The 27,521-nt window shown below is 42.3% G+C and overlaps 1 protein-coding gene and 1 non-coding gene across 2 annotated transcripts; both read right to left on the bottom strand.

Annotated features, from left to right (window-relative positions):
- Positions 1 to 930: 930 nt before the first annotated feature.
- Positions 931 to 26,056, bottom strand: LOC112084554. The gene is made up of 5 exons (XM_024153705.1): positions 25,666 to 26,056; positions 25,517 to 25,572; positions 2,419 to 2,812; positions 1,964 to 2,370; positions 931 to 1,521 (listed from the first exon to the last, which is right to left on the bottom strand). Exons 1-5 carry the CDS (start codon positions 26,054 to 26,056, stop codon positions 931 to 933), a joined length of 1,839 nt encoding a protein of 612 aa, XP_024009473.1.
- On the bottom strand, positions 9,064 to 9,170 carry LOC112084710. The gene has a single exon (XR_002898371.1). It is a non-coding gene; the product is annotated as a small nucleolar RNA R71 (small nucleolar RNA).
- Positions 26,057 to 27,521: the final 1,465 nt, after the last annotated feature.

Below are 27,521 nucleotides of genomic sequence, written 5' to 3'. Positions count from 1 at the left end.
TTATCAATTTCGGTTTCTATTCTACTTCTTAATATTATGTCTTTGATTTCGTTCATTATGTCTGAGTAGTTTTATTGTTGGGATTAAGGGATTTTCGATGGGGATTTATATGTTCGGTGAGGATTCCATTGGCTATTGAGCTGAATCTTAGAACTTTTTCTTCTGAATTCGTTTTTACTGCATGAGAGTAGCGTCATGAACTACAATCTGATCCAGATGCTTGGTGACACGAAAGTGTTCATCAGGTATCAGATCTAGTTTAGAAGAGCAAAACAAACATAGGAGTGGAAACCTACCTATGGGCGATTTGTGAATTAGGACGAGTCTTAAACATAATGCATCTCTTCTCTTCCAGGGCCAGAGTGGAAACCTACTGGTCAGGGTTGAGAGAGATAGTTGTCTATGATCACGACAGTGGCGTATTCATACGTCCGTGACTCCAGTTCGAAAAGTTTAAGCTAAGATCTTACAAAATTTACTCTCTAGCAATGTTTTGAATCGTTCGTACCCCTGAGAAAACTTCCCTGAACCCCAACGCCTTTTTCTCCATTGATTTCCTGCGATTTTTCTTTAAGCTTTAGTTCAATATTGTCTTTCCTTTTTAGTTCATTTTCATTTAAGCATTAGAATATCCGTTTTTATCATTTTTAGTTATTTTCGTTAAGTTTAGTTATTACGCCATTTAATTTCCGTACTCTCTTTTAATATTTCGTTTTTACATTTTAAAGACACCACCAAACCCCCATTAAACCGGTTAATTCTAGACTTCCTTACTTTAACTTATTTTCAAAGGCTTTTTGCAGCAAAAGATCCTCCTTCCCTGTGGATTCAATCCCTAAGTACTACAATTGATCAGCTGTGCACTTGCAGCTATTGATTTCAATTAGGGTAAAACTTGACAACCCTCGACACCACACATCAAGACCCACATCAGGCAGTTGGTCCTGGGATCAGCATTGTCACCATTATGTTCTCTGCCTTCATACACATTGTTGGAGGCATGTTGTAATTTACTAGCAAAACCGGCCATGTACTGTACTTGGTGTTCTGAATAGAGAAGGGATTAATCCCATCAGTTGACAGACCGAGTCTCAGGTTTCTTGGTTCAGCAGCAAACTGAGGCCATTTCGAATTAACTTGAGTCCATGTTATCGAGTCTACAGGGTGCCGCATGGTACCATCTTCAGAAGCATTGTTGAAGTGCCATTGCAAATTCTCAGCCATCCTTGTAGATCTAAACATTCGCTTGAATCTGTTCTTGATAGGGAAATATCTAAGTACCTTTGCTGGAATTCCCTTCTTTTCTTCGCCAGTGTGCTTATCCTTTTCCCATCTCGAGGCATTACATCTTGGGTAGCTGACCTTATCTTCATATTGCTTCCGATAGAGGATGCAATCATTCTTACACGCATGAATTACATCATACCCAAAACCAAATACCTTCAAGAATTTCTTCATGTCATCTGTCGATGTTGGAAGAACATTGTCACCAGGCAGCATGTCATGGACGAGAGTCAGAAGCTGATCAAAGTAATTTTCTGACATCCCACTCTTTACTTTTATGTGGTAAAGTCCCATAAATTTTGGTCTTCGCGGTTTACAATGACATAGCGTTTTCGACCTATTATGTTATTAAAGGCCATGCTATAAAATCAAAATCCAAAAAAAAATAAAGCGCGTTTTACAATTTGGAATCCCGCTAAACTATCCATAACGTTTACAAAAGTACTCACGCTATGTAAAAGACATGGTTATATTATTCATAGCAGATATAAATAAACCGCTATAGTATTATGCTATTGAAAGTGGATATTCTTGTAGTGTCTGCACTGCTATTCCAATATTTTACTCTCTCCCCTGTCGCAAGTCGATCCCTAAAGGCCAGCCAAGTGATAAAAGAGTACTTTGGGGTTGACTGCGGGAACCAGACCCCTTTGTACCAACTCATTTTCGGTTTGCTCACTCTGATTTGTTTCCAGGTTTTCTGAGAACTGAACTTCCCCTTGAACGTACCCGAGATCCCCTTCCATTTAGCAATGTCCCTTTCATTTGGTGTTCTTTGTCGTTCAACCTGCTGCAACTGCTCTTCAATCTCTTTATACACCCTTCGTCTATGTCTCCTCCTACGAGGCATGTCCAATGCATCCCCAACTGTTGCCTGCAGTGGTATTCCCAAATCAATAACACCACGTTCCCCTGTTCGCTGCAACAGACACCCAAGCTCACACCAAGGATCATGCCAAAAAGAAGTGTTGCTCCCACTTCTAATTTCCATCGCATAAAACTGTTTTGCCAGATGTCTATATTTCAAAAAAAATTTCCACATCCATGATCCCAGGGATGTGGTATGCTTTACTGTCCATAGAGATCCTCCATGTATGAGGTGCTTCTAGACCCAGTTAACCCACATCGACTGACTCGTTGACTGAATTCTCCAAATTAGCTTAAGACAGCTAACTTTGTTTGTCTCTGTTATCGATCTTAGTCCTAACCCACCTTCGTCTTTTGGAGTGCAGATGTCTTTCCAAGCAACCTTAGCCTTTTTAGAATTTAGAGCCGGTCCAGACCATAAAAAAGCGGAACAGAGTCGATCAATCTCAGTGATGCAAGCTTTGGGAAGTCGGAATGCTGCGATCCAAAAATTTTTGATACTGAATATAACAGATCGGATTAACTGTAACCGCCCCGCGAAAGACAGTGCACGCGCTGTCCATGAGTTGATTCTGTTTTGGATGTTTTCAATAAGAGGAAGGTAGTCCGTTGCATTCATTTTCCGAATCAGCAATGGTAACCCAAGGTATTTTACCGGAAGCTCACCATGATCTGATGAGGCCATTCAAGCTGAACCAGAGTTAACCGAGCCGCAACTACAAGATGTAGAAGTACCAATCATTCATCAAGGGCCAATAACAAGACAAAGAGCAAAGGTCCTTCAGCACAAGTACAACCAAAGCATGTTACAAGCCATATCTCAAGTGGATCAAACAAGGCCACAAGAAGACCAAGAAAATGAGCCGCATAATGAAGCCCATCAACAACAAGCTTGGACTGGATTACTTGAAGAATGCCAAGAGCTAGCAAACGGCCCAGCTTCAAAGAATCAAGATGTCTGGCCCCTTTTGCCAAATCAAGCCCAAGTCTTCATGCTGACCATCTCGCCAATGCACCAAGACACTTAGGAGGGAAGATTCAAACTCGGTCAAAGCCACACATGTCTCAGCCACCAAATAAGGTAAGTGTTCAATCAAATTTCAATTCTTTGACTAATGAGTTTCTCTTGTCTTTGGTCTTATGCAGAGACAATTTAGTTAGTCTTTTATTTCCTTTTTTTGAGTCTTTTAATTTAGCATTTTAAATTTACAAGTCCTGTTGTTTTGAGTCATTACTTTTAAAAGTCTTGTTGTTTTGAGTCTTTTTATTTCTTTGAGTCTAAGCTGCTAGGACCATTATATAAGGTCCCATTACAGCCTTGTAATTTCTCACCTTTCATATCAATAGAAATCAAACTTTCTTCAAACCAGTTTTCTTTGAGAGAAACTTGTTTAACCCTTTGCTCTAGTTGAGACCAGTACCTCATTGATCAAAGTTCTTGTGTTTTATCACAAGTCTTACACAACTTGTGTGGTACACTTCGATCCACCTTGTCACTTAGCCACCATATCGATTCACTTGTCAAGAGTTGCTCATTCATTTGAATCAATCCTTGGCCATCGACCTAAAGCTTTGCTTCCGATTCTATACAAGTCCTTGACAGCTTGGTGCTTGTATCATATTTGGTATCAGAGCTGAAGTTCCTTCAGCCCAGGTTTTATCTATCTATTTACATCTTTTTATTTCTGTTTAATCATTTGCTTCTTGTCTTATTCATTTTGTTTAAAAAAAAAATTCATATTTCATTATCGTTTCATCCAGTTTCATTTGTCATATTCATTCTGTTAAAAAAAAAAAAAAAAGAAATTTAGTTTACATCATATCATCTTGTTTGCATCATATCATCTTGTTTGCATCATGTTCCATTAGTTGATCACTAAGTTATTTTATCATTAAGTTAAAAAAAGAAGAACTCATCATAACATCTCATTCTCGTTGCAGTTAGCTTCATTATTCATCAGAAATCATTGTTCATTGTTCTAAGTTTCTGCATCAAAAAAAAGTCAAAAAAAAAAATTAGCCTGATTTATTGTGTTGATTTTCCAAGTTTAAGTGCATTAGTCAATCCTTCCTTTTCTGTGCCAATCACGTCTAAACTCATTCTCCAGACAACATCTTTTCCTTAATTATATCAATTGAAATCTGTCATTTTTAAGTTAAAAAAAAAAATTGAGAAAAGCATATTTACATTTTTTTAGAATTTCCAAACTTGCCATATTTGTGTCTCATTATTTCTTGATTGAGACTAAGCACTTTTTTTTTCTCTTGTGCTTTTGTTTTGCGAGAAAAACAAATTCCATAAGCTACTATGGGAGAGGAGAGCAGCAACGCACAAGACCCTCTTCACCAATTAATAATCTCCATGAGAGACGAGATCAAAGCATTGAGGCAAGACTTAGCCGTGTGGAGCAAGCACCGAGGGTAACTCTACAGACAACTCGCCATATTGGAGGATTAGGAACCAGCCTCAACACCACTCAGAACACCGGAACCAATCCAAGGCACAACGGAGTGCGCATCAACGAACCACACATGACCGAAGACGACTCTTCTCAAGATGAAGAGCCAAACCCTAGGCGTCAAAGACACCGCAGGCAAAGGCGACGTGTGCCACAAGACGATTATGGAGATGCTGATGACGAAGAGTATACACCTTACTCTAGACCGAACCAGAACCACATCAAGCTGACCGCACCTAACTTTGCTGGAAAAGTTGATCCGGAGGCTTATCTAGACTGGGAGAAGAGGATGGATCACATCTTCGACTATTACAATCACCCTGGTCCAAAGAGAGTAGCACTAGCAGTGGCTCAGCTCACTGATGGTGCACTTACATGGTGGGACAGAGAAGTGTCAGACCGCAAGAGGAGCCGCTTGAGAGCTATTGATACATGGGTCGACATGAAAGACTTGATGAGGCAAAGGTATGTTCCCCCTCATTTTTATAGAGACTTACAGCGTCGTTTTCGAACTCTTAAACAGGGAACCAGGACTGTAGAAGAATACTATGAAGAGTTTGAGCGCTTGTGGAATCGTTTGGAGCTTCATGACGACGAAGAAGCTCTAATGGCCCAGTTTCTTGATGGTTTGCAAGAGAGGATCAGCCGCAAAGTGGAGAGACAGGTATATCAAGACTTCAAAGATCTTTTCCATTTGTCTATACAGGCAGAACATCACATCAAGAAGAAGATCACCAACACCAGAAGCAAGCCACAAACCACTTGGAACTCCAACTTCAACAAACCACTCGACAAAGGCAAAGGTGTGGAAATTGATTCACGTTTCAAAGGCAAGGCGGTTGAAACAAGCAAAGACACCAGACCAGAGGCAGGTAAGACTAATAACCCTCAGCGTGCAAGGGATATTACTTGTTTCAAATGCAGGGGAAGAGGTCATATGTCTCGTGAGTGTCCAAACAATCGAGTGATGCTCATGACCGAGGCTGGAGACTATGAGTCACATGATGAAGCTGATGTTCAAGAAGATCAAGGCGATGAGTATGGTGACATAGCTTATCCAGACACAGGAGAGCTCCTTGTCACTAGACGTGTATTAAGTGTAATGGTGGAGCCAGCCGAGACCATACAAAGAGAGAACATCTTTCACAGCCGTTGCACTATAAAGGGGAAGTTATTTAATCTTATTATTGATGATGGGTCTTGTACTAATGTTGCAAGTGCTCACATGGTTGATAAGCTAGGTGATATGTTCATAATTTGCATCATTTAGGTTGCATAAATCATCCCAAATCATGTTTTATTTCATGCATTTTAGGTCCTTAGGGTTTATTTTAGAACTTAGGAGATGCATTAGGTCCCAATGAGTCTTTGCATATTTTGAGTGTCTGTCAGGTGAATATGGAACTGAAAAGATGAATCCAGGAGGTGGAATGGTGAGCAAAGCTTGAAAAAGTGGAAAAATCAGGTCTTGGGAGATTATCGGCCATTCTCGCTGGCCAGGAAGGTTTTACCGGCCATTTTCATGTACCGCGGGAAGCTTTACCGGCCATTTTCACGTACCGCGAATGAAGTGTATCGGCCAAAATCTCCGGGTGTGAACGAGTCTCAGAAATCGCCTGTCCGGGGAGCCTTCCGGTCCGATTCAGACGGCGGGTCCTTCATAGAAGTTGGAGAGCATTGGAGCACGGTCTCATAGCAATTGGAATCGTGGAATTCGGACGCGTGAGCAGAGAGATAAGCTCGTGGGAAGAAACCCCTGTCTCGCAGGTATTCCGGACCGAGCAGATCAGTTCTGAAGGATGCGAAGGACGGTGCACTTCCAGACCGATTCAGTTTCCGCGGCCTTCATGAGAATCAGAGACATTTGAGTCTTCTTTCCAGAACAACCGAGATCAGTCAATTCAGAGCTTTGAGCAGAAAGATACGGTCTCCGGAATGGACACATGTCTAGACGCTTCTCTCTGGTCGTGTAAATGCACTTCAAAGATGTTCCCTCCAGGAAACCTTACACTTCCCAAGCACTGAAACTTCCTTCATCAAAGTTGGAGATAAATGAGTCCTCTGTCTTCTGAAACCGGAATCACTCAATTCGGACAGGTCTCCAGGAAGTTACACTCTCCGGAATGCGAGATGGTCCAGACAGCCCAGGATGACTAAGTTAAACATGCCACGGTATGAAGCTTGGCCGTGGCAACATCTTGCAACCTTCGGCGATTGGCACGAGCTGAATGCCACGGTCTAGAACTTGACCGTGGCAAATGAACAAGAGGCTGGAGATAACTTCTACACAGTTTCGGCTTTTGACACGATCTCAATGCCACGGCCTGAGACTTGGCTGTGGCAAGCATATACTTGGCTGGGAAGGTCCTCACATGCATGCGAGTTTTGGCACGGTGTGAATGCCACGGTCTGGAGGCTTGACCGTGGCAACCTCTACACATCTTCGGCGTTTGACACGGTTAACTTGCCACGAGTCCCAGATGAAGCTTGATCAGACCGCGGCAACAAAAGGAACCAAGAACACAAGTAAAAACTTTGACACGGTCAGGAATGCCACGGTCACACCAAGGATGCACCAGACCGTGGCAAACCCTTCTTTGCCCATCAAGGCCGGGTCAGTACCCGGTTTGTTCCGGGTTGACCCGGTTCGCCCAAGCCTCCTTTATAAGGTTTTTAGACCTAATTTTTGGGGAGAACTTAATCTACTTTTAGTCTTTTTTCCCCCTTTTGTGAAAAACCACTTAATACACTTTGTTCTAGAGAGTTTAAATCGATTTGCAGTTTCTTTCCATCTTGTTCATCATTTCTATTCATCAAAATCAACTTCTAATCATGATTAACAACACATCTTGCAAAGGATCTAGTGTGTTGATCATGATTAGTGAGTAGTTACCTTAATGAGGTTCTAGATGTGTAGGTTAGGGAGCTAAAGTGTTAGATTAGGAGTGCTTAGGGCTAGATTCATTGGTTCATTTCTCTAAACAACTGTTCTCTATGCTAGATCCTTGATAATCACTTGAAATCTAGATTCTGGGAATTTCATGCACCAAAAGTGTTTGATGAAATTCCTGAAAGAGTTGTGTTAGAGGTTTAAGTAATTTTTCATCATAGGAATGATTTGTTAAATGCTTGAATGATCATTGAGAACTGTTTATTAATGCATATTGATTCATATTTCACAAATGGGAATTTGGTTTGAAAATGGATTAGTATAGGGGTTAATACCTTCATGAGAGGATTAACCTAGATTAGAGTTCTTAATCACTTGAATCATGTCTCATCATTGTCATTAGCATTTCTAGTTTAACACTAAAGCACCCTAACCAACTATCATGTCTAGAATCTCATGCCTCCATCATATCATATTCACATCATATCATTTGTCATTGTCATTAGTCTTTAATCCTGTTTATGTTTATATTTGTCTCTAGATTAATCAAAACCCACTCTTGTTTGCTTGAATTAAGAACTTGATCATATAGCTTAGTGTCTAACACCACATCTGGATTGATAAACCTCTTTGTGCTACATTGACAAGGGGATTGATAGCCCTGAGACCCTAAAAAGTCTTGTCTATCAATTGGCGCCGTTGCCAAATTGTGGTTTGATTAGCATTAAGCTCTGATCTGTTCTTGAGATCAGGTGCTTACTTTCTTGTTTTTACTGATTCCTTTCAAGTTCTGTTTGTGATTTCAGGTGTATGAACACCAGGTCTAGATCAAGAAGCTGTGGTCCTCCTTTTCCTCTAAACGACAACATCAACCTTTTGGTACCAAGGAGGAGAAGAGACAGACGTGGTAGACAAATTGATCAGACCCAGATGGCAGAACAAAGAGATCACGTGGTAGATATAGAACAACCAGTTCAGGAGCAACAGGCTCAAGGTCATGGAGCTGGTATTGGAGTTGGTCAAGGGCTTCACCAGGGTAATGTTCAGCAGGAACAGGTGCACCACCAACAAGCTTATGTCCACCAAGGACAAGCTCAAGCTCATCAACAAAGGCATCAGGCCAATGTTCAGCAAGGACACCAGGTGCACCACCAACCCCACCCTTTCCAACCACAGCAAAGAAGATATGAGCAACCCCAAGTCTATGTTGGAGAGAATGACAGGGCCAACGCTCATCAGTATGGAGCTGGTATTCAGGCACCACCTGTGCAAAACAACAACTTTGAAGTGAAAGCATCATTGCTGAATATGGTCCAGAACTCAAAGTTCCATGGGTTAGCAATGGAAGATCCCTTGGAACACTTGGACCAGTTTGATAAGGTGTGTGATCTGACCAAGATAAATGGAGTTTCAGAAGACAACTTCAAGCTAAGACTATTCCCATTCAGTCTTGGTGATAAAGCTCATCAATGGGAGAAGAATCTTCCAAGAGGCTCCATTCAAACCTGGGAGCAATGCAAGCAAGCCTTCTTATCTAAGTTCTTCTCCACCTCAAGAACTGCAAAACTGAGGAACCAAATCTCTAGCTTCACTCAGCACAGCAATGAAAGTTTTGGTGAAGCATATGAGAGATTCAGGAGCTACACAAACCAATGCCCACACCATGGGTTTAGTGAGGCTTCTCTTCTCAGCACACTGTATAGGGGAGCTCTTCCCAAGATTAGAAACCAGCTGGATACTGCTTCCAATGGGAACTTTCTGGGTAAAGAGATACATGCTGCTTTAGAGCTAGTGAAGAACTTAGCATTGAGCAATGACACTTATGGTGAAGACTATGACAGATCAAATAGGTCTGAAGGTTCAAGCTCAGAACAGAGGCTCACCAGAGAAGTTAAGGAGTTGAGGAGTGAATTGGACAAGCTGAAATTCACCACTCAGAAGCCAATGCATTTTGTTGGAGAGTATGAGGAACCTTCTCAAATTTTTGAGAACATAAGTGAAGAAGGTCTTACCCAAGAGGAGCTCAACTACATTGGGAATCAGAGGTTCCAAAGATATCAGTATGGTAATGCCAATCCAAACCTCTCTTACAGGAACACCAATGTAGCTAACCCACAAGACCAGGTCTATCCCAATTCTCAAGCTCCAAAGAACTTTGTTCCCAAGAACAACTTTCAAGGGTCATTCCAACCCAAGAATCAATTTGGTCAGAATCAGAGTTTTGGTCAGCAACAGCAACCATTTCAGGGCACTGGTTACATTTCACAGCAGCCAAAGGCACCACCAGGGTTTGGTCCACCACAGTTCCAACAGCAGGCGCCGGTTCAACAACAGTTTCAGCCACCAATGGTTCAACAGCAGCCACAGATGGGTACAGATATGGTTGGTATTCTGCAACAACTACTTCAGGGTCAACAGACTATGCAACAGGAAATCAAGGAACTGAAGCAAAACCAAGCATCAAGCTCAAGGAACCAAGGTCACCTACCTGGAAAACCAGAACCCAACCCCAAGGAATATGCCAAAGCAATTACACTGAGGAGTGGCAAGGAATTACCTGGTATTGAGAACAACAAAGTGATCATTGAGGACAATGATCAACCTGAGGGGGAGGCAGCCTTAAAGGATGATCAAGTTGCTGAGAAACCAAGGACAGAAAAAGGTAAAGAGGTAGCAAAGGAACCAGAACCAGAGAAGAAGTATGTGCCACCACCTCCATACCAACCCAAGCTCCCATTTCCAGGGAGATTTAAGAAGCAACTAGTGAACAAGGCAAGAGCTGTATTTGAGAAGGCACTCAAAGAGACACCACTCACAATGCCTCTCATTGATGCATTCCTAATGATGCCAAAGATGGGGAAGTTCTTGAAGGATGCAATTCTGAACAAGACAAAAGAGCTTCAAGGCATGGTAGTACTAAGTCATGAATGCAGTGCTATCATTCAGAAGAAGTCCATTCCAAGGAAGTTAACTGATCCAGGGAGCTTCACACTCCCTTGTACCATTGGAACTCTTCTATTCTCTGGATGTCTTTGTGATTTAGGAGCATCAGTCAGCTTGATGCCATTCTCCATAGCTAAGAAGTTAGGCTTTAGAGTTTTCAAACCCTCAAGGATTTCTCTTATCCTTGCAGATAGATCAGTTAGATTGCCTGTTGGTATGTTGGAAGATCTACCTGTCAAGATAGGTGGTTTTGAAGTTCCAACAGATTTTGTTGTGCTGGAAATGGATGAGGAACCAGTAGATCCTCTCATCTTGGGCAGGCCATTCTTAGCAACTGCAGGAGCCATCATTGATGTGAGAGGTGGGATAATAGAGCTTCAACTTGGGTCTGAAAGGCTCAAGTTTGATGTGAATGAGATGATGAAGAAACCCACCATTGAAGGTCAATGTTTCTATGTGGAGACAATGGACCAGTTGGCTGATGAGTTGCTTGAGGAACTGAACACTGAGGATCCTCTTCAAGCTGCTCTAACTCAAGAACAAGGACATAATGAGCTCTTGGCTGAAGCAAGTGAAGGGTATAAGCTGTATCTGGACAATGCAAGGGAGCTGGGTCCTGAAACAAGGTTTTTGGAGCTGGAACAAAGAGGCTCTGAAGTCTTTGCTATCAAGGAATCAGTCACCAGCCAAAGCAACCTGGACCAGGACTGGAATGAGGCGGATGCACCCTCTGTTGAGCTCAAGCCTATACCAACAGGGCCTAGGTATGCATTCTTAGGCCTAAACTCTACTTTTCCCGTGATCATAAATGATAACTTGCTGGAGCATGAGGAACGTGCATTACTTAGTGAAATAAGGAAATTCAGGAGAGCCATAGGGTATTCCTTGGCAGATATTAGAGGAATCTCTCCTGATATATGCACCCACAGGATCCACCTGGAGGACCAAGCCATGTCCTCTATTGAGCACCAACGTAGACTTAACCCCAACCTTAGGGAAGTGGTTAAGAAGGAGATACTAAAGCTTCTTGAGGCAGGGATAATTTACCCAATCTCTGACTCAAGATGGGTGTCTCCTGTTCACGTTGTGCCCAAGAAAGGTGGGATCACAGTGGTGAAAAACGATAAGGATGAACTCATAGCTCAAAGAACAATAACTGGCCATCGCATGTGCATTGACTATAGGAAATTGAATTCTGCTTCTAGAAAAGATCATTTCCCTTTACCATTCATTGATCAAATGCTTGAAAGGTTAGCTAATCATCCTTACTTTTGTTTTCTCGATGGGTACTCTGGATTTTTCCAAATTCCCATAGATCCAAGAGATCAAGAGAAAACAACATTCACATGCCCTTATGGCACTTATGCTTATAGGAGAATGCCTTTCGGTTTGTGTAATGCACCAGCCACTTTTCAAAGATGTATGATGCACATTTTCTCTGACATTATTGAAGAGAAAGTTGAGGTGTTCATGGATGACTTTAGTGTCTATGGCTCCTCCTTCTCGGATTGTCTCTCTAATTTGACACAGGTGTTGGAGAGATGTGAGCAACACAACTTGGTGCTGAACTGGGAGAAGTGTCATTTCATGGTGGAAGAAGGGATAGTTCTTGGGCACAAGATCTCTGAAAAGGGCATTGAGGTTGATAAGGCAAAGGTGGAGGTGATGGTGAATCTGCAAACCCCCACTTCAGTTAAAGGGATAAGGAGCTTCCTGGGTCATGCAGGGTTTTATAGAAGATTCATAAAGGACTTCTCAAGGATTGCAAGACCCTTAACAAGACTGTTGTGTAAGGAGGTGGATTTCATCTTTGATGCTGAATGTGAAGAAGCCTTTAAGTTGATCAAGGAGGCATTGGTTAGTGCACCAATAGTTCAGGCACCAGACTGGTCTCTACCTTTTGAGGTCATGACAGATGCTTCTGACTTTGCTGTTGGAGCAGTACTTGGACAAAAGAAAGACAAGAAGCTGCATGTGATCTACTATGCCAGTAGAACACTTGACTCTGCCCAAGAAAAGTATGCTACAACTGAAAAGGAAATGCTGGCAATAGTTTTTGCCTTTGATAAGTTCAGAAGCTACCTGGTGGGATCAAAGGTCATTGTGTATACCGATCATGCAGCCCTCAGGTACTTGATGACCAAGAAAGATGCCAAGCCAAGGCTGTTGAGATGGGTTTTATTGCTCCAGGAGTTTGATATGGAGGTGCTTGATAAGAAGGGCATTGAGAATGGGGCTGCAGACCATCTCTCAAGGCTGAGGATTGAAGAAAAAGTCCCCATAGATGATGCTTTGCCTGAAGAGTCTCTGATGGTGCTCCATTCCTACTTGGAGTTTGAGGAAGTAGAGAGCATTCAAGAAAGGAGGATGCCTTGGTTTGCAGACATAGTGAACTATCTTGCATGTGGGGTGGAGCCTCCTGAATTGGATGCTTACAAGAGGAAAAAGTTCTTCAGAGATGTCCAGAGATACTATTGGGATGAGCCCTACCTCTATGTTCTGAACAAGGATCAGTTATACAGAAGGTGTCTTGCTGAAGAGGAGATGCAACCTGTGTTGCAGGAATGTCATGGTTCTGCTTTTGGAGGTCACATGGGGGCATTCAAAACTGTGGCAAAGGTTCTTCAAAGTGGGTTCTGGTGGCCTACAATGTTCAAAGATGCCCAGTTGGTGGTTGCAGCATGTGATGCCTGTCAGAGGCATGGGAACATATCTAAAAGAAGTGAGATGCCTCAAAACCCCATTCTAGAAGTGGAGATCTTTGATTGTTGGGGGATTGACTTTATGGGACCTTTCATTTCATCCTTTGAAAATCAATACATACTTGTTGCTGTGGACTATGTGTCCAAATGGGTTGAGGCCATTGCTTCCCCTACCAATGATTCCAAGGTTGTAGTAAAGCTGTTTAAGAGCATCATCTTCCCAAGGTTTGGAGTTCCAAGGGTTGTCATTTCTGATGGAGGATCCCACTTTTTGAACAAGACTCTGGAAGGTTTATTGAGAAAGCATGGAGTTAAACACAAGATAGCTACTCCATATCATCCTCAAACTAGTGGCCAGGTTGAAGTATCCAATAGACAGATCAAGGCCATTCTTGAGAGGACTGTTACCTCAAGCAGAAAAGATTGGAGCAAAAGGCTAGATGATGCATTATGGGCTTACAGGACTGCCTTTAAAACTCCAATTGGAACATCACCATTCAGTCTGCTATATGGGAAGAGCTGCCACCTTCCTGTTGAGTTGGAGTACAAAGCTATGTGGGCTGTGAAGTTTCTAAACTTTGATATCAAGACAGCTCAAGAGAAAAGGATCATGCAACTTCATGAACTTGAGGAGATTAGGCTTGAAGCTTTTGAAAACTCAAAGATCTATAAGGAGAAGACCAAAGTCTTGCATGACCAAAGGATCCTGAAAAGAGAGTTCAAGAATGGTGATTTGGTGTTGCTTTTCAACTCTAGACTTAAGTTGTTTCCAGGAAAGCTTAAGTCTAGGTGGTCTGGACCTTTCAAAGTTCTTGAAGTGAGGCCTTATGGTGCCATTGTCTTAGAAGGGAAGAATGGTCAGGAATTTGTGGTGAATGGACAGAGAATCAAGCACTACTTAGTTTCACAAGGGAAGGAGGAAGCTACATCAGTTCCCCTTCTTGATCCACCAGCCTGTTAATCAGGTTACCAAAGTCAAACTTAGAGACATTAAACAAAGTGCTCTTGGGAGACACCCCAAGCTTACCCTTTGTAAATATGCTTTTGATCTTTTGATTCTTTTCTTTTTATGTTTTAGAATGTTTTGATGGGTCTGTTGAGTGTTTACAGGTGTTAGGTGTGAGTCTGAACCTTTGGAAAGTGAATGCAGCATGAAAAGAAATGAAGGAATGAAGAATGCCACGGTAAAGAACAAGGCGTGGCAAGCCCCTTTCTGTTGCCACGGAGAGATAATCACGGTCTAAAGGCCTGGCCGTGGCAAAAGAAGCATATGTTCGGCGAATGCCACGGTCTTGTGACATGGAACCTAGGCGGCCGTGGCAAAGGAAAAAGAAGAATGGATGAGGCTCGGAGTTTGCCACGGTTGGGGTTGCCACGAGATGAATCTTAGGCCGTGGCAAAATGCAGGGGGAACGTCCAATGCTCGGGGTTTGCCACGAGAGGAGTGCCACGGGATGAAGACCTGGCCGTGGCTAAGCAAAAGCGAAGCGGCCAAGGTTCGTGGGATGACACGTTCTACAAGACACGAGTCCAAGATGTGGCCGTGGCAAAGCAAATGGTGCACAACCCCGGTTCGGCCTTTGCCACGGTAGTAATGACACGGGAAGAAAATGTGACCGTGGCAAAAAGAGAAGTGAATCGGCCAATGTTCGGACAATGCCACGGTCTAGAGGACACGGGCTAAGGCTTTGGCCGCGGCAAAAATCAGGAGAGTTTGACCGACGAATAAGCATGGCCACGAGGAGTTTGCCACGGGAAATGATCAGATCGTGGCAAGAGAAAGGAAAAGAGACGAGGTTCGGCCTTTGCCACGGTCTAGTTGCCACGGCCACACCAAGACCGCGGCAAAGAGGAAGCGTTCTCGAGCTGAAGCCACGACCACATGCCACGGTCAACCAGGCGCGACCAAAAATTTGAATTTTGGTTGACCGTACGGACGTTGACCGGTCAACCCACGCGCCAAGCCAGCTGTTCCCCACCACTCCCCCTTCTTCATCGAGAGTTTGCACCTTCCTTTCCATTCTTGAACTCTAAACTCTCATATCTCTCTCGTTGCTGCATCAAATTGAGTGATTCCAACTGCATTGAACTCGTAATCCTGTCTAGTTTCTTGTTGCACATCCGTTTTACACTTGAAACTTGAAGATTCCAAGGTATTTAATCTGTTAAAACTCACCTTTTCCATGCTTTAGTGTACTGTTCATGAACAGAGAAAAGCAAATGGAATCGATTTTAATGGACTTCTTGATACCTTAGAATCATTTTGTGAGTATTGTGCAAGTAGAATGGATAGGGATTTCATGAATCTTGCTTGAGAATGACTTGTTCTTGGAATTTTTGAGAAATTTTCTTGAAAATCATCATGTGAATCGATTTTTTTTAGAAATTGTGTTTCAAGCTGAACTCTTTATGTGCATTGCTTCTTGCCATTTCTTTGAGTTTAATGAGTTTTTAATCAGCTTGAAATACCTTCTTTTAAAGAAAAATCAATTGGTGCTGCTCATGAACTTGGTGAATTTTTGAAAAACTTTTGTTGTTCTCTTGCTTTGGTGCTTACAATGGTTTGAGAAAATGCAGGATGGGAGGAACAAAAAGACAAGCAGCCATGGAGAAATCTAAAAAAGAGAAATCAGAGGATCAGATTTTGCCTTTTGGGCACAAAGTTTTCGAGAAACAGAAAAGGAGGAGAAAGCCAAAGGATTCAGCTGAGAAGAAAACAAAGAAGATTGCTGCACCAAAGAAAACAAAGGCCTCCACTTCAAAAACTTCTGGTACTGAGCTGGCATTGGTTGAGGTCGTTCACAGGGCAGGAAAAGAGGTGGCTGTGGCTGAGGATGAAGACGGAACAGAGAGTGACCCTGAAACAGCATTGAAGCGGGCCAAGCAAGCAAAGTCAGGTTCTGAGGACAGAGAGCCAACTTTTGATGACTACTTTGACATGTTCAGAAGTGCAAAAGTGCAGCAAACCAAGTTCCCTGATATGGAACTGCTGAGGAAGATGGGTATTCTTGAAGAGGTTCAGCTCATTTTCAACAACATGGGGTTTGGTGGATTCTTTGAGATGAAAGATGTGGCTCATGATGGTGTTACACAAGAATTTCTTGCATCCCTTCAAGTTTGTGGATATGGCCCTAGAGATGCAAGAATCAAGGAGGGCAATGGTCTTGGGCACATAGAGTTCAAAATAGATGGTGCACAACACCATGTAAGCTTCAAAGAACTTGATGAGATCTTTACTTTTACAAGACCTGTACAAGAAGAGACAGTGAAGTTCACATACCCTGATCACATGATCACTGACTTGTGGGATACAATTGCTTTTGGGAGCTTCAGAGGAGGAAGATGCAAGAGTTCATGGATAAGAAACCCAGCAATCCGCTATGCTCACAAGGTGCTTTGCCAAATGTTCTTTACCAAGCACAATGATGGGGTGGTGCATCTAGCTGACATGGAGCTATTGGGTATGGGTCTTCATCCTCTCATCAGTCACTTGAAGAGCAAGAGAGAGTTTCACCTTCCACATTACATCCCTTCTAGTGGTGCATTCTTGGCACGCCAAATGCTGATTTACAAGGACATTGCTTGGAGTGAGGGTAAAAGAAAGAAACTCACTAAGTTGCACAATGGATGGCTAGTGACAAAAATTCTGAAAGCAAGAGGTTTTGTCTTTGATAATGTTGCAGTCAGACCTGGGTTGATTGATGAAGTTACCCTCACCAAGGTTGGGTTTCTAAAAGAAAGCAATGGTGTACACTTCTTGTACACTTTCAAGCTCTTGCAAGATGAAAAAGTTCATGTTCTGTTGCCAAACCCAGCCATCACCACTCTCACAGAAAGGCACAATGTCTCCTTTATTGTCCTCAAGGATCAGCTCTACAACTCAGCCATTCACCCTCTAATTCCCAAATGTAAGAAGCCAATTAATTCTAAGGGTAAAGAGCCAGCTGACGAGGAAGACACAACTAGGACCACTGGTTGTGAGCATGAGGAGCCAAGAATTTTGAAAGAAGGATGGGAGCAGGAAGGTATCACTTTGATCCTTACTTTTGGGGTGAGCCTGACTATCACACAAGGAAGCTGTATTCCAGAGTTAACACCCTTCAGAAATGGTGCAAATGGCAAGACAAAACGATCCACAAGCTGGTTGACTGTGTTAGGCAGCTTAAGAAGAAGGTTAAAAAGCTCACAGCTCCAGCCACCTCACCCAAACGAGATACAAGCGAAGAGGTGGGAGAAAGCACAGCTGCCAATGACTTTGCGCTACCTCCAGGAAAAGAAGATTGGGTGAATCCGGCCACAGCATTCCAACCAGACTCACCTGAGAGCAGCCCACCCAGATATTCCACTCCATCATGCTCCACCTCCAATCCATCCCATTACTTGGGATCAGACCTCAGCGATTGAGGTAAACACTCAAAACCTTGTAAATACATTGTACACTTTCTTTTTCTTTTGCATTTTGCCTGTTTGCTTTGGTTTCACTTTTTTCTCATACTTTTATAACACAAGGGACTGTGTTATTTAAGTGTGGGGGAGGAGTTTCATCCTTTACTAATCATGTTTCCTATTTTCTTATTTTACACTTTGAGTCTTGAGTCACATTCTAGTTGCATATTCATCTAAGTGCATATAAAAAAAAAAAAAACAAAAACAAAAAAATGGAAAAATCTGAAAAATTTACACAAAAAAATGATCATGTAGTTGCATTCTCATTCTTAGGATTGAGTCTAGATTGCATTTGCATGTAGGTTGCATCTTGCAAGGAGTAATGATAGGTTTTCTAGAGAGTACATCACTTTGAGAACTTGAATTGAATATGCTTGTGAATCTTTTTCTATGCTTGCAAAGTCTGAAATGATTTGAATCTGAGAAGCAAGTTTGAATTGAACTCAACTCTAATTAAGTGGGAACCTTGAACTTGACCTGAAAATATCTTGTGATGCATTGTTTGAAAAAGCTTGTGGATACCAATATACATACTTGAGCTAGAACCATTGTTTTTACCACTCTTTTCCTTAGCTCAAGTAGCTGAATCCACATCATGGATCAGTTCCCATACCTTGAACCCATCCTTCTTTCAAGCCAATGTTTGTGTGTGAATTGAAAGGCCACCTTGGATCAAACTTAGCAGAAAGTGTTAGGTTTAGAGCGACAAGGGCAGGTCTCATTGAGTGCTGTGTTCCAACATCTAGGAACTGAGAGTTTTGGCGAGGAATAAGTGTGGGGGAAAAGACTTTTTGGTGAGTGGAAAAAGGTGAGATGAGTGGGAAAGAGAGAGTGAAAATAGCTAGGGGAATGAAAGAAAAAGAAATCAGTCTTGGTGTTTTGAGAAAGTGAGCTCTGGTTTGTTGAAAAGAAAGAGTCTAGCCTCTAAGTAAAAAAAAAAAAAGGAAGAAAAGAAGCCGAAAGGCTCAAATGTTTTGTTAAGAAAGAAAGAAGAGGCTAGAAGTTGTAAAAGAAAAAGAGCTGTGTAAAGTTTGAGTTCCAAGACTTGAGAGGAATTGTGAAAAGTAAATCCCCTAGTGAGAGGAAAATGAGAGTGAAAAGTGAGGATTTTTGAGCAAGTGAGGAAGCTTTGAGTAGAGGGTGGGGAGTGATGAGTCTTTGCCCTTGTATGCATAGGTTGCTTTTTACCTTTAGCATTCTGCCAAAGTTTGATCATTCATAGAGAGATCCCTTTGCTGCATTTAACCCACTTGAACACTGATGAGATCATTTTAATCTCATAGCCTCTCCCTAGCCAAGCCAGCTTGTTTAAACCTTGCATCATGAGATCCACCTGATAAAAGCTTAATGAATGTGAAAGAGTTGAGAGAGAGAAGAACTTGTGGAGATTCCTTGCTGAGTTGACATATATCTGAGTATGCCTTTGCATTGCATAATTGAGCATGAACTTGAATTCTCATTGTGATCACTTCTCTCAAAAAAGAAAATGTGAACTCCCATTGCATACAACCACTTTCTCTCATTTGTTCTTTTTGCTTGAGGACAAGCAAAGGACAAGTGTGGGGGAGTTGATATGTTCATAATTTGCATCATTTAGGTTGCATAAATCATCCCAAATCATGTTTTATTTCATGCATTTTAGGTCCTTAGGGTTTATTTTAGAACTTAGGAGATGCATTAGGTCCCAATGAGTCTTTGCATATTTTGAGTGTCTGTCAGGTGAATATGGAACTGAAAAGATGAATCCAGGAGGTGGAATGGTGAGCAAAGCTTGAAAAAGTGGAAAAATCAGGTCTTGGGAGATTATCGGCCATTCTCGCTGGCCAGGAAGGTTTTACCGGCCATTTTCATGTACCGCGGGAAGCTTTACCGGCCATTTTCACGTACCGCGAATGAAGTGTATCGGCCAAAATCTCCGGGTGTGAACGAGTCTCAGAAATCGCCTGTCCGGGGAGCCTTCCGGTCCGATTCAGACGGCGGGTCCTTCATAGAAGTTGGAGAGCATTGGAGGACGGTCTCATAGCAATTGGAATCGTGGAATTCGGACGCGTGAGCAGAGAGATAAGCTCGTGGGAAGAAACCCCTGTCTCGCAGGTATTCCGGACCGAGCAGATCAGTTCTGAAGGATGCGAAGGACGGTGCACTTCCAGACCGATTCAGTTTCCGCGGCCTTCATGAGAATCAGAGACATTTGAGTCTTCTTTCCAGAACAACCGAGATCAGTCAATTCGGAGCTTTGAGCAGAAAGATACGGTCTCCGGAATGGACACATGTCTAGACGCTTCTCTCTGGTCGTGTAAATGCACTTCAAAGATGTTCCCTCCAGGAAACCTTACACTTCCCAAGCACTGAAACTTCCTTCATCAAAGTTGGAGATAAATGAGTCCTCTGTCTTCTGAAACCGGAATCACTCAATTCGGACAGGTCTCCAGGAAGTTACACTCTCCGGAATGCGAGATGGTCCAGACAGCCCAGGATGACTAAGTTAAACATGCCACGGTATGAAGCTTGGCCGTGGCAACATCTTGCAACCTTCGGCGATTGGCACGAGCTGAATGCCACGGTCTAGAACTTGACCGTGGCAAATGAACAAGAGGCTGGAGATAACTTCTACACAGTTTCGGCTTTTGACACGATCTCAATGCCACGGCCTGAGACTTGGCCGTGGCAAGCATATACTTGGCTGGGAAGGTCCTCACATGCATGCGAGTTTTGGCACGGTGTGAATGCCACGGTCTGGAGGCTTGACCGTGGCAACCTCTACACATCTTCGGCGTTTGACACGGTTAACTTGCCACGAGTCCCAGATGAAGCTTGATCAGACCGCGGCAACAAAAGGAACCAAGAACACAAGTAAAAACTTTGACACGGTCAGGAATGCCACGGTCACACCAAGGATGCACCAGACCGTGGCAAACCCTTCTTTGCCCATCAAGGCCGGGTCAGTACCCGGTTTGTTCCGGGTTGACCCGGTTTGCCCAAGCCTCCTTTATAAGGTTTTTAGACCTAATTTTTGGGGAGAACTTAATCTACTTTTAGTCTTTTTTCCCCCTTTTGTGAAAAACCACTTAATACACTTTGTTTTAGAGAGTTTAAATCGATTTGCAGTTTCTTTCCATCATGTTCATCATTTCTATTCATCAAAATCAACTTCTAATCATGATTAACAACACATCTTGCAAAGGATCTAGTGTGTTGATCATGATTAGTGAGTAGTTACCTTAATGAGGTTCTAGATGTGTAGGTTAGGGAGCTAAAGTGTTAGATTAGGAGTGCTTAGGGCTAGATTCATTGGTTCATTTCTCTAAACAACTGTTCTCTATGCTAGATCCTTGATAATCACTTGAAATCTAGATTCTGGGAATTTCATGCACCAAAAGTGTTTGATGAAATTCCTGAAAGAGTTGTGTTAGAGGTTTAAGTAATTTTTCATCATAGGAATGATTTGTTAAATGCTTGAATGATCATTGAGAACTGTTTATTAATGCATATTGATTCATATTTCACAAATGGGAATTTGGTTTGAAAATGGATTAGTATAGGGGTTAATACCTTCATGAGAGGATTAACCTAGATTAGAGTTCTTAATCACTTGAATCATGTCTCATCATTGTCATTAGCATTTCTAGTTTAACACTAAAGCACCCTAACCAACTATCATGTCTAGAATCTCATGCCTCCATCATATCATATTCACATCATATCATTTGTCATTGTCATTAGTCTTTAATCCTGTTTATGTTTATATTTGTCTCTAGATTAATCAAAACCCACTCTTGTTTGCTTGAATTAAGAACTTGATCATATAGCTTAGTGTCTAACACCACATCTGGATTGATAAACCTCTTTGTGCTACATTGACAAGGGGATTGATAGCCCTGAGACCCTAAAAAGTCTTGTCTATCACTAGGCCTTGAGAGAACTAAGCATCCACGGCCCAATAGGCTGAGATGGCTCGATGATAAGGTAAAGCTTAAGATTACCGATCAAGTTACCATTCCATTTAGCATAGGAAAATATCAAGATCAAGTTTTATGCGATGTAGTTCCTATGCAAGCTGGTCATTTGTTGTTAGGTAGGCCATGGCAATTTGATAGAGAAACTAAGCATGATGGTAGGACTAATATGTATACTCTTATGCATAACAAAAGAAAAGTTAGTTTAGCACCTCTTACACCATCACAAGTGCATGAACTACAAATGCAAATGCTTAAAGAAAAAGAAAGTATCTCTAAGTCAAATTTTCTTGTTCAGCCTAGCTATGTTAGAAAAGTTTTTGCTGCTAAACACATAATGCTACTAATGATCTTTAAGGAGCTTTTGAGCGCAGGTTTAGGTGAACTTGAACTACCACCGGAGATCACTGACTTACTTGACAGGTTTAAAGATGTGTTCCCTGAAGAAATGCCTGAAGGATTGCCACCAATTCGAGGCATAGAACACAAAATAGACTTCATACCGGGAGCAGCTTTACCAAACAAACCGGCTTACCGAATCAGCCCTGAGGAGTCCAAGGAGTTGGAGAGGCAAGTCAAGGAGCTGTTAGACAAAGGATATGTGAGGGAGAGCCTCAGCCCTTGTGCCGTTCCTGTCCTGTTGGTGCCAAAGAAAGATGTCTCCTGGCGCATGTGTGTAGATTGCCGAGCTATCAACAACATCACCATCAAGTATAGACACCCAATTCCAAGACTCGATGACATGCTTGATGAGCTTAGTGGAGCCACCTTGTTCTCAATGATCGATCTCAAGAGTGGATACCATCAAGTGAGGATGAAAGAAGGTGATGAATGGAAGACTGCCTTCAAGACCAAGCAAGGTCTCTATGAGTGGATGGTGATGCCCTTCGGCCTCACCAATGCACCAAGTACCTTTATGCGTCTAATGAACCAAGTTCTTAGAGCATACATCAGTAAGTTTGTTGTTGTTTATTTTGATGATATTTTAGTTTACAGCAAATGTTTATCTGATTATGTGTCACATCTTGAGCTTGTTTTAAAGACTCTTCGAGAAGAAGGCCTTTATGCAAACTTAAAGAAGTGCGCATTCTGCACTAATAAGTTGGTTTTCCTAGGTTTTGTTGTGAGCTCGCAGGGATTACAGGTTGATGAGGAGAAGATAAAAGCCATCAAAGACTGGCCGGCCCCAACAAATATCAGCCAAGTGAGGAGCTTCCATGGGTTAGCAAGCTTCTATCGGCGTTTTGTCAAGGATTTCAGTAGTATAGCCGCACCTCTCACTGCTGTGGTGAAGAAAAGTGTTGGTTTTACATGGGGAGAAGCTCAACAAAAGGCGTTTGATACTCTCAAGGAGAAGCTTACCAATGCACCGGTTCTTGTGCTACCCGACTTCAACAAAACGTTTGAAGTGGAGTGCGATGCATCAGGCATTGGCATAGGAGCTGTATTGACACAAGGAGGGAAACCAGTGGCGTTTTTCAGTGAGAAGCTTGGATGAGCTACGGTTAACTATCCAACGTATGAAAAAGAGTTATATGCTCTAGTTAGAGCTTTGGAGACTTAGCAGCATTATCTGATGTCAAGAGAGTTTGTGGTCCACACTGACCATGAAACACTTAAGCTCCTTCGAGGACAAACCCATCTCAAGAGGAGACATGCCAGGTGGATGGAGTTCATTGAGACTTTCCCCTACATTATCAAGTACAAGAAGGGCAAAGACAACATAGTGGCGGATGCTTTATCTCGAAGACATGCACTCATCGCAACTATGGAGGCCAAAGTTATGGGGTTTGAGTTCATCAAAGACCTTTACAAAGAAGATCCAGAGCTAGGAGAGAGCTTTGAGGAGTGTAACAGGGGAACTCATGGCAAGTTCTACATCTATGAAGGCTTTATGTTTCGAGACAAGAGACTTTGTATACCGCAATGTTCTCTTCGGGATCTTATTGTCCAAGAAGCTCATGGAGGAGGACTGATGGGTCACTTTGGAGTAGACAAGACACTTGCAGTGGTGAAAGATCACTTCTATTGGCCTCACCTCAAAAAGGCTGTAGAAGCTCATTGTGCACGATGCGTGATATGCAAGAAAGCCAAGTCTAGAGTACACCCTCACAGCTTGTACTTGCCATTACCGATTCCTACAGCACCATGGGTTGATATTTTGATGGATTTTGTGCTGGGGTTGCCAAAGATCAAGCACAAAGACTATATTTGTGGTGGTGGACAGATTCTCCAAGATGGCACATTTTATACCCTGTGCAAAGGTTAATGATGCATCTCAAACGGCGGATCTATTCTTCAAGGAGGTTGTGCGTTTACATGGAGTGCCAAGAACCATTGTATCTGACCGAGATAGCAAGTTCTTGAGCCACTTTTGGAGAACCTTGTGGAAGAAGCTTGGCACTAAACTTTTGTTCTCTACTACTTGTCTTCCCCAAACAGATGGCCAAACTGAGGTGGTGAACAGAACCTTATCTACATTGTTAAGGGCCACTCTTGGAAGAAACATGAAGAACTGGTTGGAGTGCATACCCTTCATCGAATTTGCCTACAACAGAGCTCAACATTCAGCTACAAAGATGTCTCCATTCGAAATAGTCTATGGATTCAACCCCAAGACCCCAATGGAATTCACACCACCACCACCATCTGAAGCCGTGAGCTTAGATGGAGAAAGAAGAGCTGATTTCATAAAGAAACTACATCAAAAGGCAAAGGAGAACTTGGAGAAGAGAACTGAACAATATGTGAAGCATGCCAACAAAGGACGCAAGGAAGTGGTGTTCGAACCAGGAGATTGGGTATGGCTACACATGAGGCATGAGAGATTCCCAAACCAAAGGAGTTCAAAGCTAGCACCAAGAGGAGATGGACCTTTCAAGATACTAGATAAGATCAACAACAACGCATACAGACTTGAATTGCCAGGTGAGTTTAATGTGTCCTCAACTTTCAATGTAACTGATCTTGCTCCATATCTTTCAGATGATCCAGTTTTGAGGTCAAAACCTCTTGAAGAGGGAGGGAATGATGAGGCCATTCAAGCTGAACCAGACTTAACCGAGCCGCAACTACAAGATGTGGAAGTACCAATCATTCATCAAGGGCCAATAACAAGACAAAGAGCAAAGGTCCTTCAGCACAGGTACAACCAAAGTATGTTACAAGCCATATCTCAAGTGGATCAAACAAGGCCGCAAGAAGACCAAGAAAATGAGCCGCATAATGAAGCCCATCAACAACAAGCTTAGACTGGATTACTTGAAAAATGCCAAGAGCTAGCAAACGGCCCAGCTTCAAAGAATCAAGATGTCTGGCCCCTTTTGCCAAATCAAGCCCAAGTCTTCATGCTAATGAACCAAGACACTTAGGAGGGAAGATTCAAACTCGGTCAAAGCCACACATGTCTCAGCCACCAAATAAGGTAAGTGTTCAATCAAATTTCAATTCTTTGACTAATGAGTTTCTCTTGTCTTTGGTCTTATGCAGAGACAATTTAGTTAGTCTTTTATTTCCTTTTTTAAGTCCTTTAATTTAGCAATTTTAATTTACAAGTCCTGTTGTTTTGAGTCTTTACTTTTAAAAGTCCTGTTGTTTTGAGTCTTTTTATTTCTTTGAGTCTAAGCTGCTAGGACCATTATATAAGGTCCCATTACAGCCTTGTAATTTCTCACCTTTCATATCAATAAAAATCGAACTTTCTTCAAACCAGTTTTCTTTGAGAGAAACTTGTTTAACCCTTTGCTCTAGTTGAGACCAGTACCTCCTAGATTAAAGTTCTTGTGTTTTATCACAAGTCTTACACAACCTTTGCCACCATATCGATTCACTTGTCTAGAGTTGCTCATTCATTTGAATCAACCCTTGGCCATCGACCTAAAGCTTTGCTTCCTATTCTATACAAGTCCTTGACAGCTTGGTGCTTGTATCATGATCGAATGGAAATTGGTTGAGAATATCATCCCTGACTTCGTCTGAGACTCCAGCCGTGTAGAGAGTCGATTTTTCAAGACTTATGCTAAGGCCTGATCTTCGTTCAAACTCCTTAAACACTTCCAGAATTTTTTCAATAGACCGTTTCTCCCTATCAGTAAATACCAACAGGTCATCAGCAAAGCAGAGGTGTGTGAGAGAGAGATTCTTACAGTTAGGATGATACCCGAATTTTCTGTCTGCAGCAGCCATGTCGATCTTGCATGAAAGCACATTCATGAACATAACAAAGAGGTAAGGGGAAAGGGAACAGCCCTGTCTTAGACCTCTTTTGCTCCCAAAATAACCAGTGAGCTCCCCATTTACTTGTACAGAGAATGAGGCAGAAGTGATACAGCGATTGATCCAGCATATGAAAACATCAGGAAAATCCAAAGCCTGCATTATATTCAGCAAAAACGGCCACTGTACTGAATCAAAGGCCTTCGATATATCGATTTTCATGGCACATCTTGGTGTAACTGACGGTTTGTGATAATATTTCACAATTTCGGTTGCTAGAAGAATGTTCTCCATGATGAGTCGATTCTGAACAAATGCAGATTGGTTGTGTTGAATAAACTTTGGGAGCAAAGTTTTGAGTCTATTGGCCAGGATCTTGGAGATTGTTTTGTATAAGACATTGCAGCAAGATATAGGTCTATAATCTTTCATCTCTATAGCTTCTTTTTTCTTTGGTATAAGAGCAAGTATGGTGGAGTTCACACCTTTTGGAAGAAACCCTAGTTTGAAAAAAGATTGTATTGCAATGACCACATCCTCACCAATTGTAGCCCATGCTTCCTTAAAAAATTCACTTGTATAGCCATCAGGACCTGGTCACTTGTTTTTTGGCATAGAAAATATAACCTTCTTGATCTCCTCCTTCGTCACTTCTTTTGTAAGAAATAACTTATCCTCCGTAGCACATCGGTAGCTCAAAACCCCTTTAGTTCCTCTGTTGACCAAGTCTCGAAGTCATTTGGCTCTTTAGATAGAAAATCCGTGAAGTATCTCACTGCCTCAGCCTTAATTGTCTCTTGCGTTTTTGCTATGGATCCATCACCACATCGGATCCCCGTGATGCTGTTTCTCATTTCTCTAACTTTTGCAGCATTGTGAAAAGCCTTGTTACTTTTGTCACCCACTAGTAACCAATGTAGCTTTGACTTCTGACGGAGATACCTCTCCTCGATATCCGCAAGTCTCATCCACTTCTCAAGTGCGGTGGCTTCCTCCTCAACTGCACCTGAGTGTGGAGCAGATAGAGTTTGTTCCTGCAGTGCACACAGCTGGAGATAATCATCTGCAGTACGTTTAGATATATCAGCCATAAGTTCTTTCCCCAAGGTTCGCAGTTTGGTTTTGTCTGCTTCAGTTTCGTCGTAAGACGATGCAGCGCAGAAGTAGAAGTGAATAAGGGAGGAGTCTGCTTCCACTCTTCCTCTATCTCGCGCAAAAAGTTTGGATGTTGAGTAGTATCATTGGTGAACGGTTTTTTGACTCTCTCTTCTGCCTCCTTTATATAGACTCTACAGCGGAGATGATCAGAATATCTTCCTGGTTCAAAAACGCTGTAAGATCTATAAAATTTATATAACCATTCCTTGTTGACCAATGCCTGATCGAGTTTCTTGCATATTACTCCATCACTCCTTTTGTTACACCAAGTAAATCTCTGTCTATGAAAGATCAGATCCGTTAGTTCACAGTACTGCACCAGATCTTGGAAATCTCTCATTCCCGGAGGAATAGTCGGTGTGGGCTCAAATAACGAATGTTCCTCTCCCTGCAGAATTTCGTTATAGTCCCCACATAACATCCATGGTTTACCTCGAAACAGAGGTGATTCGTGATGGAAGCGGATATCTGCCCAGAGTACTCTTCGATCCGCAACAAAATTAGACGCATAAATGTAGGAGACAAAAAATTCCTCCTGACTCCCTTCAACAAGGACTGAAACCGTAATCATCTGCGATGATTTAAAATTTTGTGTGATTCA

This window comes from Eutrema salsugineum, unplaced genomic scaffold, assembly GCF_000478725.1.
Source record: "Eutrema salsugineum unplaced genomic scaffold, Eutsalg1_0 scaffold_4, whole genome shotgun sequence".
Taxonomy (NCBI): Eukaryota; Viridiplantae; Streptophyta; class Magnoliopsida; order Brassicales; family Brassicaceae; genus Eutrema; species Eutrema salsugineum.
The sequence above is the reverse complement of the archived record's forward strand: the minus strand, read 5'-3'. Positions and strand labels throughout refer to the sequence as shown.

What these genes read in the sequence shown, in the direction of transcription:
- LOC112084554 (XM_024153705.1), bottom strand. Translation starts at nt 26,056, where the DNA reads ATGGAGAACATTCTTCTAGCAACCGAAATTGTGAAATATTATCACAAA. An exon ending in TCTCTCTCTCACACACCTCT is followed by an intron (nt 25,573 to 25,665) that starts GCTTTGCTGATG and finishes AACGAAGATCAG; the next exon opens with GCCTTAGCATAAGTCTTGAA. An exon ending in TTGGAGAATTCAGTCAACGA is followed by an intron (nt 2,371 to 2,418) that starts GTCAGTCGATGT and finishes TCATACATGGAG; the next exon opens with GATCTCTATGGACAGTAAAG.